This window comes from Hemiscyllium ocellatum, chromosome 21 (genome assembly GCF_020745735.1).
Source record: "Hemiscyllium ocellatum isolate sHemOce1 chromosome 21, sHemOce1.pat.X.cur, whole genome shotgun sequence".
In the NCBI taxonomy this organism is placed as follows: domain Eukaryota; kingdom Metazoa; phylum Chordata; class Chondrichthyes; order Orectolobiformes; family Hemiscylliidae; genus Hemiscyllium; species Hemiscyllium ocellatum.
The window spans coordinates 32,835,659-32,854,304 of NC_083421.1; the positions used below are offsets into that span (position 1 = coordinate 32,835,659).

The 18,646-nt window shown below is 42.1% G+C and overlaps 1 protein-coding gene across 5 annotated transcripts in view; it reads left to right on the plus strand.

The window, feature by feature from the left end:
- Window positions 1-18,646, plus strand: part of LOC132825811 (astrotactin-2-like) — a 1,607,744-nt gene that overhangs the window by 451,152 nt on the left and 1,137,946 nt on the right. The window contains exon 4 of one of the 5 annotated variants that reach the window (XM_060841305.1): window positions 17,917-17,943. The exons of the other annotated variants lie outside the window; for them this stretch is intronic. Coding sequence (XP_060697288.1) covers window positions 17,917-17,943 — 27 coding nt within the window. The remainder of the gene's footprint in view (window positions 1-17,916; window positions 17,944-18,646) is intronic. 5 annotated transcript variants of the gene reach the window in all.

The following is an 18,646-nucleotide window of genomic DNA, read 5'->3' on the forward strand; positions in this document are numbered from 1 at the left end:
GCTCCTCCTGGGCCTGTGTCTATCGACTCATCAGCATGTATCTGGCTTCGCTCAGTTAACTAGACGACTGGTTTGCAATGCAAGGTAATGCTAACAGTAATTCTGCACCAGCTGATGTTGCCATGAGGTCAATTGAGGCATGATGAACCACAGGCAAATCCACCATCAGTCATCTCTCTTTCTAATGAGAGAAAGCCCTATGGTTCTCTGGGACTATGGCAACTGTGACTTATTTGGGTACATCAATGAAGATCTACCTTTGCCACTTATTCTTCATGAGACTGGCAGTACTTGACCAGACTTCTGTTGTATATAATGCTGTATATGCAACATCTCGACTTGAGACCACTTTCTTCATAGAAGGAAAAGCCCATTTCATGCACTTTTTAGAATCACAGAGTATTAAAGCATGGAAACAGGCCCTTTAGTCCAACCAGTCCATACCAACCATGTCCCCAAACTAAATTTGTCCTATTTGCCCATGTTGGGCCCATATTCCTCCAAACTGTTCCTATTCATGAACTTATCTAAATGTCTTGTAAATGTTTTAACTGTGCCTGCAAACACCACTTTGCCTGGCAGTTCATTCCACAGTAAAAAATGAGGTCTGCAGATGCTGGAGATCACAGCTGAAAATGTGTTGCTGGTTAAAGCACAGCAGGTTAGGCAGCATCTCAGGAATAGGGAATTCGACGTTTCGAGCATAAGCCCTTCATCAGGAAGGGCTGATGAAGGCCTTTCCTGATGAAGGGCTTATGCTCGAAACGTCGAATTCCCTATTCCTGAGATGCTGCCTAACCTGCTGTGCTTTAACCAGCAACACATTTTCAGCAGTTCATTCCACACCCAAGTAAAAGAAATTGCCCCTCATGTCCTTTTTAAACCTTTCTCCTCTCACCTTAAAAAATGTTCTGAGTTTTGAACTGCCCCACCGTAGGGAAAAGACCCTTGTTATGCACCTTATCTATGCCCTTCATAATATTATAAATGTCAATAAGATCATCCCTCAACCTCTACACTCCAATGAAAAAGACTCCTGGCCTTTCCAGTCAATTTTTTGATCTTAAACTCTTCATTCCCAGCAACATTCTTCTCGATCTTTCCTGAACCCTCTCCAATTTAATAATATCTTTCCTATAACATATTTTGTGGTCCACGTTTTATTTTTCAGGCTACACCAGCAAATATCTGTCATGTCATCACATGAGCCTCAACAGCAACCATTAATTTAGCAACCAATAGAACCATCACTGCTTATCCTACAGAAAATAGAGATCAGATGTAAAAGCAAGAATTGGACTACAAGGCCATAGGAAATAGGAACCAGACGTCATCCAAGGACGAGGGTGATGTCCCAGTGAATGATGAGAAGCTTGCAGACCTGCTGTCTTCAGCGTCCGCCTCCCTCCATTCTCACCTTGGACCAACATCAAGAAATGATGACCGCAATTCAACCCAATTAGTGTGAAAATAACTTGCTTAAAACTTGGGAGTGTGATAGTGGGAAACAGCCTGAATTGCTGTTCCTGAGCCAATTGTAAATATCTAACCCTGTGTTGTTTCTAACTGGCACGGGGGAATAGTGAAATCTGAGAGTACTAAATGGCAGATTGTTAAAATTTGGGATGCACGTGATTGAGGCTGTCAACAAGCATATTGGCATGGGGTTCATTTCGGAAAGCTTCAAATTAAAAAGCGGGGAATGTGTTCTGAAATTATGTAGAAATTTCCTTCAACATAAGTCTAGTGAAGATGTCTGGTCTCAACAGAATACAAAGTCACTAGAAATAGTGCTTAAGAGAGTTACTACAATTATACCACAACTGAGAGACTTTGCCAGTTTTTAAATAGCTTGGGGCTCTTTCTTCCTAAAGAAAAGTCCAGTTAAGATTTTTAAGACCATGTAATGACTTAATGGGGTGGGTGTAATGCACTTGTGAATGAGATCAGAACCAGGCATCATAAATATTTTCTGAATAAGGGTCATTGGACCCAAAATATTGATGCTGCATTGCCTGTGCCCACGAGATTGTTGAAAAGCACCTGGATAAGGTTTAGCAATCTGACAATGCCCCTCACTGGCAATGTCACACTGCCACAGCGCCACACCACCCACAGCACTTAATGGCAGCGCTGACACTTTCTCACACACAAAGTCCTGTTCTTTCACCCTCATCACTCTTTAACCACAAGGCTATACATTTGACTTCTCCTTAGCTATGTTTTCCTGCTCCTTGGATTCTGCCTGACCTGCTGTGCTTTTCCAGCACAATTCTAATCTAGACTCTGATTTTCAGCATCTGCAGTCCTCACTTTTGCCTAAGCACCCTCAAAGTCAGTGCTGCCCTGACTCCAGAATCTACTGTGGATCCACGTCTTATCAATGTACAATAGGGAAACATGGCATACAGGGAAGCAATTATACCAATACAAAACAGATGTGAGATCTCTTTTACAGGAAGGAAAAGGAAACAGAAATGAAGACAACAGAGGCTGAACATGCCCCTACCCAAAGCCAACCAGTTTTGGGCATCATGATCTAAAAATGTAATATACAACAAATGTTGCGGGGTCCCTTTCCTTCTGTTAGATAAAGGAATGATGTCCTGTTTTGCCTGTAGCAGCTACGCTCTGTCTTCAACATTGTCACCTTCTGCTTTCTTAATATTCTCATCCTTGTCCTCCTCCTTCTCCTTCTGGGAAGATGACTCCCATTTCCCTAATTCCTCAGCGTCCAATGTATTGCCTCATGAATTGCTCTGATTGTGCAGAGCTCAGCATGACAGGATGATGCAGCATTCTCTGTTGTGCACCTCCCCCCATTCCATCACCACCACCTCCACTATCTCAGTTTGCTGTTAACCAAGATGTCCACTGTCATCCCGCTTCTCATCTAGGACAGTTCAATACTGACAAGCATGACAAACAGCTTCTCTATCTGCACAAAAGAGTCCTCTACAATAGCAGTAATGGCAGCCTTTAACTCTGGCTCAACCACCAACCTGCTAACAGGCGAGACACAGCAAGATAAGATGCAGATGTGTAGGTAGACAGTCAGTGAGTGAGTGCAAAGAGAAACAAGTGACTCGCCCAGAGGTGCAGCCTGGGAACTCTGTGAGTTGGGTCCCTATCCGTGTGCACACAGTGTTCTTGGACCGCCCTTCTTGCACATGCCCTGCAATACAATTCTGCTCTTCATGAGCCATTGCATTGAACAGGAATCCTGGTGGTCTGTCAGATTCCAGAAGCCAGTGTTGGTTGGTAAAAGTTACATGCAGCTGATGCTTATGGATCATGCCTGAAATGTTATTACCCAGGGTCAAACATGGAGGTCGTCTGGAGCAAGCAGCGATTGGATTTCGACAGGTACATACTTAGTTTAAACAGTACCAGAAATTGCTGGAGAAACTGAGCAGGTCTGGCAGCAGAGAAAGCAGAATTAATGTAAAGTCCAGTGACCCTTCTTTAGAGCTGATAGCAGCTAGCTGTATTTACGCTGATGACAGGAGGGAAGGCATGCAATGAAAAGGTAGAGAGAGAGCCCAGCAACAGGAAACAAAAATGTGGACAGACAAAGAATTGTTGATTGTAAGGTAGGGAAGAAAAGAAACTGGATAAATAATATGGAGCTATATGTAGGTGGGGATGGGTTGGTTGAGATGAAAGAAACCCATTTTATGACAGGAACTGGGGAATGAGAGTGGGTAATAGACATGGAAGGAGGTGTTCATGCATTAACATTACCAAACTGAATATTGAATCCTGAAGACTCTCAGGTCCCGAAATAGAAAATCATAAACATGCTGTTTTTGCTTCCAAGTTGCTTGTTTGGAATGTCTGGTCAGGTGGATGCCTGAATGGTAATAAGGCAAGTTAGAGCATTAACAAGGTACTGAGCAAACAATTGACAGTCAATCAGCATCTTCCCATTGTCTTGCAAGAATCTTGCCAAGCTGCTCATGAAAAGCTTAAAGGGTGGTACAAAGTGATCTGTCACACATTGTTGTCCGATTCTGCCACAGATCACCAGATAGACCACATCTTTCAGACTGTATAAAAATTCCATCCATTGTGTAGGCTTATGGGAAAAGGCAGCAGATTGGTAGCAAGTTAAATTACTCAAAGGGCTAGTGCAGAAATTGTGGGCTGAATGGACCCCTCCGCTGCAGCAATTCAGTGATTATCATTTTTGCAGACATCAAATTTGCAGAGTACACATCTTTTTCTGGTCCCTTCTAGTGAAATTGCTTAAGTACAGTTATGATGGACCATCATTGTGCTCTGGCATTTAAGATGACTGTAGAGAATGGAGGTGGAATAAGAATGAAAAATGTATATGTCCTACCAACTTCTTGCCACCTGAGTGGTTTGCTGCTGTTGCAATTCATGATTAAGGATTATTTCTATTTTAAACATGCTCCACAGTGCTTGCTCTCCACTGCTGGTCCCTTCACACACACTTTCTTCAGCTCAGAGGGTGGCTGATTGAATGCATTTTTGCCATGACTTTGCTGTCTGTGCATTTTCTCCAGCAAGTGATATGCTTATTATTTATTATGGCATGATCTTGCTGACTTCCAATGACGCTGAGAGGGAGCAGAAAAAATAATGAGGGATTTTTAAGAAATATATGACCATTTTTAAGAGCAAGAGAATTAACAGATCTCACAAACTTGTCCCTTGTTCATTGATCAATGTTAGCAGCATATAACAGTGTGCCTTCTCTCTCCATTAGTGCACTGGACATTTCACAGCCTGAACAATCCATTTCAGTGCCCTTACCTGTTACCTCATTGCACTGCTCTACTATTTTTGATACCTCTGAACCACCCTTCTTGCTCATCATTTTTAGTTTCAATCCCTGGTGTTTAATCCCTTCTCACTTTTGAAATTGTGTCCCTGAAAGGTACTCTTATAAATGAGGCTTGAAACTTGGTTAGTGTAGCAAATGATGGCAGCTGGAAGTAAATTGCTTGAGCAGTGAGATGAACTAATGGTTCTCTCAAAACACCCAACACCAACTTGTCCAAAGCTGTTCGGTCAATAACATTTACATTCCAACAACATGTCAAGATAACCTCCTTAGAATCATACAGTCTGGAAGCAGGCCACTCAAGTCCACACCGACCCTCTGAGGTGCATCCCACCCTTACATTTTCCATGGCCAATCCAACTAACCTGCATATCTTTGGACTGTGAGAGGTAACTGGAGCACCCAGAGGAAATGCCACACAGACACAGGGAGAATGTGCAAACTCAACACAGACAGTCGCTCGAGGGTGGAGTCGAACCCAGATCCATGGCGCTGTGAGGCAGCAGTGCTAACCACTGAGCCACCATGTCACCCTTAAAACGCTATTCTCTATTCCAAGAATAATAGATTGGAGTTTTTTCTTATTTTACAACTGATAGGGTTCGATACTTGTTTTCATGAAGTTTGTTAACATGGCAATTTTGTAGTTGCTTCATAATTTTTCTGTGAATTGCATTTTGAGAGAATATATTTGCTCACTTAGTATTTCTAAGGTAGAGGGATTGGGCACGGAGTGGTTAAAAGAGAGGGAATTGATGTTACTGGTTGGTATATACATATTGTTACCTCAAAGACAACTAATCTGCCACTAACTGCACTGTCTAATCAGTATCACACATGACTGTCATTACCCGTTAGACTCTGCCTCCAAGGTGCTCTTTATGGACATATGATAATGGAAGAGAGAGGAGGGTGGACAAAAGCAATTGCTTTGCCTGTCACCTGCCATTCCAAAATGATGCAACAGCATTGTCCAGCCAACCACCCAACAGATGTAAAATATGTTGGGAAAACTGAGAAATTACAAGAAGACCAACTGTAGGAAAATATATATGAATTTCTGTATAACTCCCAAAGGTTCCAGGTGATTGTTTATGTTGACATAATTCATTACAACTAATCCTCACTTACTTTATTTAAATTAAAACACCTTCTACTGCTAGAAACCTGTTCCATTTTGTTTTGAAAAACATGAATAGCAAATCCACATGAACCAACCATTTGACCCACTCCCCAGAAAAAATGAAATATTTTGTCATATCTAATCCATAACTTTTTATAGTTTCATTTTTCTACCAGTCCCTGTACAGAATTTACCTTTGTCAAAGTTTTACGCAGGCGAAGCATATGACCTCAATTCGTTGAGAAAAGTCCCACTTCTCCCTGAATTTATTCTGATACAACAATGCAAAGACAATGAGCAGGAATGAGGTTGGTGAACAAATATCACCAGTCATTCATTATGATTTTGCAGTGAGTAGACAGTCTGTACGCTAAATCTGTGAGGTACCAAATTGGTACAGCTTCTGAAGGAGTAAGGCAACTTCGACAGAAACTTGCTGATTTCTATCTTTGACGGCATTTATGTGAGTGATTCTATTTACTATATAATTTACACTTTAATTATTGCAACCACAGATAGCTAACTGTTATTTTGTCCTTAACTTCTGAATATATCTATAATTCTGTGGCTTTTTCTCTCGGCATTCTTCAGGGCTTTGACATCCACACAAAGTTAGGAATCATAACTGAACACTGTTGTATCGATGCAGACATGTAATGGCCTTGTTTAAAACAAGTGTAATATTTCTAGTTTATTACTTAACTGCCCTCAAGCGCACCTTTACCTTACATTTACTGTCTCTATGGTATTGTAATATTGACTACAGCACTCAATTCCATTTCTTTCTTGTCCATTCTAATAGATGTTCTTGCCTTCAACCTTTCCTTATCACCAACCTACAGAGTACTTTTTCTTTGTACCTTGAAGGTTCATTCTATTATAGAGTCACAGAGTCTTACAGCATAGAAAGAGGCTCTTCAGCCCACTGTGCCTATGCCTAGTCATCGAGCACCTATCAACTTTCGTCCGATTTTCCAGTCCACAAACTTATGTGTTTCGGTGTTTCAGATGTCCATGGAAATACTTCTTAAGTATTGAAATTAATCATGCCCCTGCACCCTTTCAAGCAGTGAGTTCCAGATACCCACCACCCTTGACCTGAAAAACATCTCTCTTAATTCTCCTCTGAACCTCTTGACCCTTATCGTGTTTGTGTGCTCCCTGATTATTGATCCTGCTATTGTGGAGAAAAGTCTGTCTCTATCGACACCCCTCACTCTTGTAAATCTCCATCAGCATCCCCCCTCTCCCCTTCCCTGCCACACCCACCAAAGGAAAGCAACTCCAACCTAAATATTATGAACATCACGACTAAGTTTTTTTTGTAAAATTATATTTCACTGTGCACTTTTGTTTTAATATGAGGGGCACACAATATTCACATCTAAAGTCATTCCTTTGAAAGCATTCCCTTTTTCAGCTGAATTGTAATTGTCTCCATATACAGGCTTCGCCAAAACTCAACAGTTTTACTGACAGGCTTCCAGTGGCTTGATTACATTTGAAAGTGGAAATTTAAGGACGCAAATTGGATTTTGTATTGTCATTTATTTAAAGGGTGGCATGGTGGGCTCAGTTTGCACTGAGCACTGATTAGCACTGCTGCCTCAGAGGGACTGTCTGTGTGGAGTTTGCACATTCTCTTTGTGTCTGCATGGGTTTCCTCTGGGTGCTCCAGTTTCATCCCAAAAGCCAAAGATGTGCAGGTCAGGTGGATTGCCCATGCTAAAATGCCATAATGTTAGGTGTATTAGTCAGAAAGAAATGGGTCTGGGTTGGTTACTCTTTGGAGGGTCGGTGTGGACTTCTTGAGCCAAGTGGCATGTTTTCACACCGTAAGGAATCTAATCAAATTTGAAGACAGCTCAAAATGTTATGATACTTAACCTCAATCAATGAGACTAATCATACATATTTGCCCAATGCTTACTTTCCTCTACTTGAAGAGGGTGAAAATATAAATGGAAAAGATCCACTGGAATATGTAGCTTCTGATATGTGACACAGTGCTAATCATATTGCAAAAATACATGGCTTCAATATTCTTTAAAAAGATCGACTTAGTGTGGAGTATGCCAAAATTGTGCATTTTCTTGTATTTCTTTAGTTCTCACCATTAACAATCTGTTTCTTTCCTATGTCTGATGTTGTTCTGTACTGTTTGAATATTGTATAAACCCTGTTGAGTGAGGTGCATTCAGATTAATTTACCATTCCCAGCAACTACAAAATAGGAGATTAAAAAATTACAATTCCATTTTGAGTAATATCCTCAGAGAATGCTTCAATAAATCAGAGAGTAGGCATCGTGCATTGCAGAACATTCCAAAAAAAAATCTTTTCACTGGAGAAAGATTTATGTGAATATATTTTGGATAGTTAGTAGTTGGCAGCATGATATTTTGCATTCTACGTATGCATCCTGCAATGACTAAGAGACAGTTGAAGCTGATGTGATGAAGAGTAGGAGTTGGAAAGGAAATATGCAATTTAATCAGGAAATAACAACATACTTTCAGAAAAGCACAATATTTTGAAATTTCCTCCAGTCTTTAGACTTGTGAGCCATCCATGTTCCCACCTTTAACTCTACTTGACAGGGTTGACTTTACCAGTAAATCTCCAGGCAAAGACACTATATGTTCTTTCACCAAAGGGGGCTGAGGATGATCATACTATATGAAAAACCTGCCCTTGTCAGACATTTGTACCAGTTGACAGCTCTGCTGTGCCTGTTTTGAGGTACGTGTAAGTCTCTGTACCAAATATTACAGGCACTGTATCCCTTTCTCATCTTCGATGCAACCATGTATTGGACAAGGAAATCACTGAAAGTATTTAAATTAAGCATTTGGTCAGTCATAACAAAGTGTCAGCAATCAGATGCCCAAATAAACAGTGCATATATTCCCAACAGGGCTTTGGCAATGATCTTTACAAGGCTGAAACAGTTTGTTTTGGCTGAAGGTCAAATATACTTGAGATGTATCAAACAGGTATTTGATTGGCTTTGTTGATGACAGCTTTGTATACTGTCTGAGAATTCAGGTGGTATTTACACTTCAAAAAGAACATCACTGTGAAGTAAAATCACATGTCACATTGTATTTCTTGAATGAATGTATGTTTCCTGATGTAAGGAAGAGGATGTGGGCGTTTAGGTTTCATTGGATGGGTGCAAGTGGAATTATGCTGGTGAAAGAAAAGGGAATAAGATAGCAACTCAATGCAACATCAGGTGCTTCAGTATTTATTCAGCAGTCTGTTACCAGAGCATTTGCAATAGGCAGCATTATCTGCTAGCAAACTCAAAATTGCATTGAATTAATGTTTCACTCATTGTTGTCTTAGTACTTGAATGAAATTTGACTGACATGTGGGTAGCAAAACAGTAAGGGGATAAAGAAACCTGAAGAATATAACACATGGGGTTTTTGCGTCATTCATTTATTTTGTTAAGAATAGTTATTTTGTCATTCTTGTGAAAATGCATTTGACAATTTACTAATCTTAGTGTTCCAGTAGACAAAACAACCGAAAGCATGTTTTCAACTAGAATGTCTTTACTTTGCAGTGTCTTCATACTTGTTTTTCACTCTGAAACTTTCAAGAAGATGATGTTATAGTGAAAGCGTCAAACTGACTTGTAACTATTGTTTTTGTTGCTTGCAAAAAGCTTTTAGTTCATTGCATTTTTAAAGAGACTTGACCGTGTTTACTATCTTGTAGGCATCTCTTTCTGACACATTTCCAAGTTAAAGTGAGGATAGTGGCGTTTTGGCCTTCTGTGATACTATGTCAGGTTTACAATCTAGAGTAATATATAATTCAAAACCAAAAAAAACCCCTGCAAATATTCAGCAAGTTTAGCAGCATCTGTTCAGTGAAGCCAAGTTGACCATTCAACTTGAGATGACCTGTCATCAGAAATTGCAGGAAGCAATTTGTTAACAAGTTCTACAACTAAGATCAGATGAGTCTATAAATGTAAAAATATGGTCTGTCAGATGAGAAATTGTATGATGTATTTCAAAAATCATTTCAAAGTTTATCATTTCCTTTTGAAAAAAAAGTACTTTGGTCAAATGAGATGAATACTTCACAAGAAAGATTGTTGAGTGGAATCTTCTAGCTCTTGAATGATGTGGGCTCTTGTGAGAAATTCAGGAAAATTGGGTGGGATGGCCCTTTTTGGTGTCAAGACTTAAAAAAAAAAATTTTTCCAACCAAGTTGAGAGGGGAAAGATTTAAGAGGGACCTACTGGGCAACTTTTTCATGCAGAGGGTAGGGCATGTATGGAATGAGCTGCCAGAGGAAGTGGTAGAGGCAGGTATAATTACAACAGTTAAAAGGCATTTGGATGGATACATGAATTAGAAGGGTTGAGAGCAATGTGGGCCAAATGCTGGCAGGTGGGACTAGATTAATGGAAAATATCTGGTCGGCATGGATGAGTTGGACTGAAGGGTCAGTTTCCATGCTGTATATCTCTAAAATTCGATGACTCATTGATTGGACATTGAGATGCGATTTTCACTAGTAAGTAGCAAGAGACTTCTAATGGGGGTTTTCACTCATTCTTCCCTCATTATTACTTAATCTCATCTCATTAATATGCAGTCTGTAACTCTACCACCAACTGGATAGAATCCAGGTGCCAACAATTCCTGAAATGAACGTCAGGGCAGTTATCTAGTGACTGCAGCTCACCACTTGCTCCTCTGGACCTCCATCTTGGTCACTGTTAGAAATGAAAATTCACTTCTAAATAATCGCTCTGGACAAATTCAAGAGAACAAAGATTTTATTAACAAATTCTGCAGAATTGGACGCCTTCCCAAAGAAAAGCGTACCCAAGCATTACAGCGATCTTTCTTATATAGCAATTTAGAGCCTCCCCTATGGCCCCTAGAGGTCACGAGGGTCATTGCTTTACAATGATCTCATTTCTTACAGAGAAAGCATATGATCATGTCCTCATTGTCTCGAACTCCAGCCGCATAACCCACTTCCCTGTCTAATGATATTTTCAGCCCTTGAACTTAGCAACCGTCTCGCACCTTGTACTCTTATCTGGTTGTTTTTGCACCATATTAGCAGAAGTATTGTCTCGCTCAAGGTTTCGTTATTTTGCAAAGCTGACCCCTTGCCCTCAGCTAGCTTGTTTTTCTTACTAACTGCTTACATTGCAATACTGATCGTTAGAAGATCAATCTTTACGTAAATTAGCCCAAACATTAACATTTCCTTAAAATAAAACAGCCAGTATATATAAAATAAAGTAGCAAGACATACCACATATTTAGTTTGGTTGTATATTAAATGTCTAGGGTACTATGCACATCTTAATAGCTTCTTGTTGCATAATAAAGCAAATCTAAATCTCACAGTCACCAAGTACAACAATTTCAGGGCACGTTCTACAGGGAGAGACTGCAGCACCGTACGTATTCAGATAATGGTGTCTGCCATGTACCAGTCTACCTGCATCATTACCTGCAATTCACTTGCAGTCAGTTTTTGCATTCCAGTGCTGCTTGTTGGAGACCACTGACACTCACCATTAGAATGCTACTGCAAGGACACTTTGCAAGCAGAGACAGGCAAGCAGCTCATGAATTTGACCAGGATGCACCGGGGCAGTCCTTGCTTGCTCGTTTAATGCCCACCCTCTTTGAGCCACTTGGATGCTCTCGGCTTTGCCTTGCCCTTTTGTGGTGCGCCCCCTCAGCTGGAACAAACAAGCTGACATTCTTCTGACTTGGCGAAAGTGGATTCTGCAGATGTTGGAGGTTAGAATGGCTTCCTGATGAAGGGCTTTTGCCCGAAACATTGATTCTCCTGCTCCTTGGATACTGCCTGACCTGCTGTGCTTTTCCAGCACCATACTTCCAACTTGGCTTTCCATGAATCTCAAGTCCTGACCACCACCATGTAAGTTCTCGAGAGCTACAGGATATGCTTATCCCTGTAGTGGAGACAGCTCGGTTAGGTGTGCTGGGTTCAGGGACACGACCTGTCTCCACCAACATCCTTAACCAGGGCTGTTTAATGTTTGGGAGTTGAGAATCCGAGATTAAGATCCTAACTGAGACTGTCACTGATTCACAAAGCATCCTCTACTCTGAAAATTCAACCTAAAATGAGGAGAGCATAAGTATAAACTGAACAAATGCTTGAGGGATATTTCACACTACCCCATCACTAAGAGTGAAGGGTTTGGATAGACTGGGACTTTTTTCACTGGAATGTAGGACATTGAGGGGTGACCTTATACAGGTTTATAAAATCATGAGGGGCATAGATAAGGTGAATAGCAAAGCTATTATCCCTGGGGTAGGGGAGTTCAAAATTAGAGGGCATGATTTAAAGTGAGAGGCAAAAGATTTAAAAGGGACCTGAGGGGTTAGGTTGTCAACAGAGGATGGTTCATATGTGCAATGAATTACTTGAGGAAGTGGTAGATGCAGGTAAAGTTACAATATTTAAAATGCATTTGAACAGGTACCTGAATAGAAAAGGCTGAGCGAAATATGGGCTAAATACAGGCAAATGGGACGAGTTCAGTTTAAAAACCTGGTCGTCATGGATGAAGGGTCTGTTTCTGTGCTGTATGACTCTCTGACACAGAGGAATATCTCAGAAAAAATATATATATGAGTAAGTTTCAAGCCCAAGAGCGTGTATTGCTCACTTTACAGTAGCTTTGAGAATAAACCAAGTTTTGGACATGAATTTCAAACAAATAGCACTTTGAAAATAATTACAGATTGCGTAATGTTGTAGCCAGATGAAGAGACAAGAGCTTTTGTGACAGGAAACAGTAGAGATTTTTTTATGATGCAGAAGGCAGCTACAAAGACAGCCAGAAACCCTCCTTGCTACCAACAGTGCTTCAGATAATGTGAGAGAATCAGACGTGTCATTCATACGGCGAAAAGAAATTGGAACCAAATTGGTCAGTAACCCATGATAGAATGTGAGAAATGTGATAAAACCAATTGTGGATCATGTTGTTTAAAACTGTTGTCATTGGGAGATATAATGAAAGTGCATGCCCTTGATTGAAAATAAGTGGAAACCAACATGAGTTCAGTGAGAAAAAATGATGACTGGACTTGATGTATTATAAACACAGTTGATCATTTGAAGAGCAACAGGCAACGTTGAAAAGATTTCAAAAGGTATTTTTGTTTTCAAAACAAAACAGCCAAAATCAGACGCAAATTGATGCAAATGAACAAAAGCTAAAATTATCAATACTGACTTGACCAGCAAGACTGACTAGCAGGACTTGACCAGTGATTTGGTTGTTTTGATTTATAGTGAACTAAAAGATAAGAAGAAAAGGTGTTTACATCTGGACAGCATCTTTCATGACCCCAGGGTACTCTAAAGCACCTTACATCCAATGAAGTGTTTTCAAAGTGCAGGCACTATTAGAATAGAATAGAATAGAATAGAATAGAATAGCTTTCATTGTCATGTGCAGTTGAATGAGTGCAGTGAAAAATTTGTAATGTCACCACTTTGACACTGTCTGAGGTACTGGGTACCAAGGTACAGATACTGGAAGTGTTTGTGACAGAATTGAAAGAGTAAAAAATAAGTCGAGCGTAGGAATGCAATGTTTTAAAAAGTATTCAAGTTATAATCCTTTTTACTGAGTCTGTGTCCCGAGGCTTCAGAACTCAAGGCCTCGCTGCTTCCATGCGTCAGCCTCCGGCCTGGGACTTATCCCTGGGACTTGTATCCGGGACTCGCCTCCCAGGCCGACCTAGGCTCGGACTGCCTCCCGCTCCAGGTTTCAGTCTGGGACTTGCCTCTGGGACTCACCTCTGGGACTACTCTCCCAGGCTGGCCTGGCTTGGACTGGCTCCTGCTGTGGCTCCAGCCCACGACTCACCTCCAGAACGCACCTCCAGGACTTGTCTCCCAGGCCAACCTGGGCTTGGACTGCCTCCTGCTCCAGGATCCGGGCTCCAGCTCGCGACTTACGTCCGGGACTCATCTCCTAGGCCAACCTGGGCTCAGACTGCCTCCCTCTCCAGGCTCTGGTGCACGGCTCACCTTCAGGACTCATCTCTAGGACTTATATCCAAAGGCGGTCTGGGCTCGCACCACCTCCTACTCTGGGTTCCAGCCCGTTACTTACTTCCGGGACTCATCTCCCAGGCCGGCCTGGACTCGGACTGCCTCCTGCTCTGGGCTCCAGCCCGCAACTCACCTTCAGAACTCACCTCCAGGACTCGTTTCCTGTGCCGGCCTGGGCTTGGGCTGTCTCCCGCTCCGGGCTCTGGTTTGCAATTCACCTTCGACACTCACCTTCAGCACTCACCTCCGGACTCGTCTCCCACACCAGTCTGGGCTCGGGCTGCCTCCTGCTCCAGGCTCCGGTCTGGGACTTACCCCAGGAATCACCCCTGGTACTCATCTCCTGTGCTGGCATGGTCTCTGACTCACCTCCCACACTGCTGAAAAATGAGTTGCTGGAAAAGCGCAGCAGGTCAGGCAGCATCCAAGGAGCAGGAGAATTGACGTTTCGGGCATAAGCTGTCCTTCAGGAATGAGGAAGGTGTGCCAAGCAGGCTAAGATAAAAGGTAGGGAGGAGGGACTTGGGGGAGGGGCGTTGGGAATGCAATAAGTGAAAGAAGGTTAAGCTGAGGGTGATAGGCTGGAGAGGGGGTGGAGGCGGAGAGGTCGGGAAGAAGATTGCAGGCCAAGAAGGCGGTGCTGAGTCCGAGGGTTGGGACTGAGATAAGGTGGGGGGAGGAGAAATGAGGAAGCTGGAGAAATCTGCATTCATCCCTTGTGGTTGGAGGGTTCTTAGGCGGAAGATGAGGTACTCTTCCTCCAGGCATCGTGTTGCCATGGTCTGGCGATGGAGGAGGCCAAGGACCAGCATGTCCTTGGTGGAGTGGGAGGGGAAGTTAAAATGTTCAGCCATGGGGCGGTTGGGTTGGTTGGTGTGGGTGTCCCAGAGGTGTTCTCTGAAATGTTCCACAAGTAGGCGGCCTATCTCCCCAATGTAGAGGAGGCCAGATTGGGTGCACTGGATGCAGTAAAATATGTGGAGGTGCAGGTGAATTTGTGACGGATATGAAAGGATCCCTTGGGGCCTTGGAGGGAAGTGAGGGGGGAGGTGTGGGCGCAAGTTTTGCATTTCTTGCGGTTGCAGGGGAAGGTGCCGGAAGTGGAGGTTGGGTTGGTGGGGGGTGTGGACCTGACGAGGGAGTCGCAGAGGGAGTGGTCTTTCCGGAACGCCCCTCCCCCAAGTCCCTCCTCCCTACCTTTTATCTTAACCCGCTTGACACACCTACCTCATTCCTGAAGAAGGGTTATGCCCGAAACGTTGATTCTCCTGTTCCTTGGATGCTGCCTGACCTGCTGCGCTTTTCCAGCAACACATTTTTCAGCTCTGATCTCCAGCATCTGCAGTCCTCACTTTCTCTCACCTCCCACACTGTACTGAATTCAGATTCACCTCCATTCTCCATTCACTCTGGGTAAGTTTAAGAAGTTATAAGTTGGGAATGTGGGGGAAGAAAACCTGTAGAAAAGAGAAGGTAAAAGAAATAAAAAGAAAAAGGAACTGATGAAGTTGAGGAACGTTCTACTCTGCTGCCATCTTGTACAATACCTTTACATCATTGGAGTGCAATTTACTCTAATAGAATAATTACCCTACTGCCGAGATCATACTTTATTAAAATGTAAAGACGTACGATGCACTAGTAGTAAAGAGATACAATAATAGAGTTGGTTTATAGCTTGCCTTTTGGGTATTGCGGACAGTTGCTTGTTATAGTAACCGTCGATTTTCATTTCCATCCATTCCATGCTTAACGTTGCAATCAGCCAGCTCGTAATCCAATAAATAGTTACAAACAGCCTGTGGTGTCTCAGAAGGGAATGGATAGTTTGGAATAAACTTGAATCATGCTGCAAAAGTGTCCTGATTGTTACTGCTAACAAGCTACGAATCAATTACAAAACCTCGGGTGGAATCTTGGTACTCTTCCCTGCCGTGTGTTTGATGTCAGGAAGCAATTTAATCAGCGAGGAACAAATTGGTGGTGGGACCTCCCATGAATGGCCTTGCCATCCTGCTGGCCTTTAAGCAGCTAAGGTGGCCAATTAATGCCTGTTTAATTCCCACTGTTGTTCGTATTAACCCAGTGGTAGGTGAGGACCCACTGTGTGAGGAACAGAACAAGGAAATCCCAGCATGTTTGCTTCTGAGCTGTTTTGAGATTATTCTTTCCAAACGATAGTGTCCGATTGAGGGACCTGACATCAGGAAAGGGAGTCCCACTGAGAATTACCCCAGTTTTCCTTGCTGCCGATTCCCCTCTCATCCCGTACCCAGGGCCCTGTATGAGTCACTTCCTGCCATCTCTCACCTTTCCCCTGAGTCCCTCCTCAATTCGAGCCTCAGGTAGGCATCCATCCTACCAGGCAGGATTTCCGCTCCTAGGGTCCTCGATCCTACATGAAGTCCCATCAGTGGTCCGTCAATGGGCCCACTTCGAGAAAAATGATAGCCCCTGAACTCTGTGTGGCTCTGCAGCCAACAACCAGGACAACCATCACCTCCTCATTCACATCCAGCTCTGTTTCTGAGTGGATTTCAGAAGAAGGTTTCTCAGAGAGTGTTGGAAATCTGGAATGCACTGCTTGGAAAGGCACTGGAGGCTTGAAACCTTCCAACCTTTAAAATATATTTGGATGAGAAGTTAAAAATCACAACACTCAAGGATATGTGCAACAAGTTCAAGAAATTGGGATGAGTGGTAGTTATGTCAATGCAGGCTCAATGGGCTGAAGGAACTTTTCTGCACTGTATGACCACATGACTATAACATGTTGCCACCCAAGGTTTTTATTTCATTTCTAACATTGTAAATATTGTTTCTTTTAAAATAAAAAATGTTCTATCCACTTGAGTGGCACAGTGACTCAGCAGTTGGCACTGCTGCCTCATAGTGCTAGGGACTTGGGCTCAATTCCATCCTTGGGTGACTGTCTGTATGGAGTTTGCATTATCTCTCTGTGTCTCCCGGAGGTTCTTCCCACTGTCCAAGGATATGCTGGTTAAGTGGTTTGGCTGTGGGAAATGCAGCGTCACAAGGATGGGTTGGATCTGAGTGGGACGCTCTTTGAGAATCAGTGTGGGCCTGGTGGGTCAAATGACCTGCTTCAACACTGTAAGGCTTCTGTGATTCTAACTAGTCTATTTGTCATGGGGTCAATTTTTAGAACCTGCCCACTACTTATGAGAGATTAATTTCTTTTGATTGACGGATATGAATGATTCACTTAGCTGAACATGAGAACATACATGAAGTCACCAAATGCTGGAGATCACAGCAGGCCAGACAGTATCCATGGAGAGAAAGCATGCTCACATTTCAAGTCAAGATGACCGACCCACTGTGATCATCAGCATTTGTTGCTTTCAGTACAGATTCCGGCATCTGCAGTAATTTGTTCTAACATACATGAAATATTTTTAATTGATTTCCCCATTACATGAGGAAAAGCTGTTAAATTCTGATCATCCACCCTGCACCTGTACAGCTTTGTAATTGATTTATTTCAGAATACAAATTGTTGTGGATTCCTGCAATGCACATATTTATGAACAGTAAGGATTTGATTCTGGCCATTTCAGACCTAAATGATACTGGGAGAAGATGTTTTTCTCTGGGAAGAAGGTGAAGAATGGCATGATTGAATATTGAATGTGACTACTGTTACAAAGAAAATGTTAAGGAACAAATGCCATTCCTTTCAATGGTCCACCCGTGACTTAATAAAATGTATTGAGTATGGGAGTTGAGAAGTCATGTGGTGGCTGTACAAGATATTGATTCGGCCATTTTTGGAATACTCTGTGGAATTCTGGTCCCCCTCCTATAGAAAAGATATTGTTAAATTTGAAATGGTTCAGAAAAGATTTTCAAGGATGTCGTCAGAGTTTGAGGGTTTGAGCTTTGGGAGAGGCTGAATAGGCTTGGGGCTATTTTACCTGGAATGTCAGAAGCTATGGGGTGATCTAATAAAGGTTTATAAAATCATGAGGGGCATGGATGGGGTGAATGTTCAAGGTCTTTACTCCAAGGTAGGGGACTCCAAAAGTCTGTTTGTGTGCTGTACACATCTATGACTCTAGGAGAAGTGGCAACACAATGTAAGAATAATAATGTAATGTAATCAGTAATGGGTTTTCCAAAAATCTGATGCCATTAGTCCATCTTTAGACCCATCAGCCCGAATGAATTCCCAATCATAATGGTAACAGGGGGTCAGTTGTATTTTGTGGAACATTTGAATGTTTCATGTCAATAATTGATCTAAAATCCTTGGATTTAGTTGATAAACAGATTTTATATAGCTTCTCATTAAAGGACTTGATAAGTAAAACATTGTTCACAGAAAGAGCATTCATTATGGCAAATCTTTATCACCAAGGTCAAAGACAGAATTTGTGTTTTCACACTGGCCATAATCAATGTTTTTGTTCTTCAGGAATGTATTTCCTTAATCTTCGAGTGGGTATGTTCATTAAATGAAATACAGCAGCAAACCTTTGTTGGTTTTAAAATAAAGAAAGTTATTTATTATTCCACAAACGTTTCAAAATGGCAAGGTTTTCTTACTCAGCTTAAGCAGATCATCACAGATCTTTCTCTCTCTCTCTCTCTC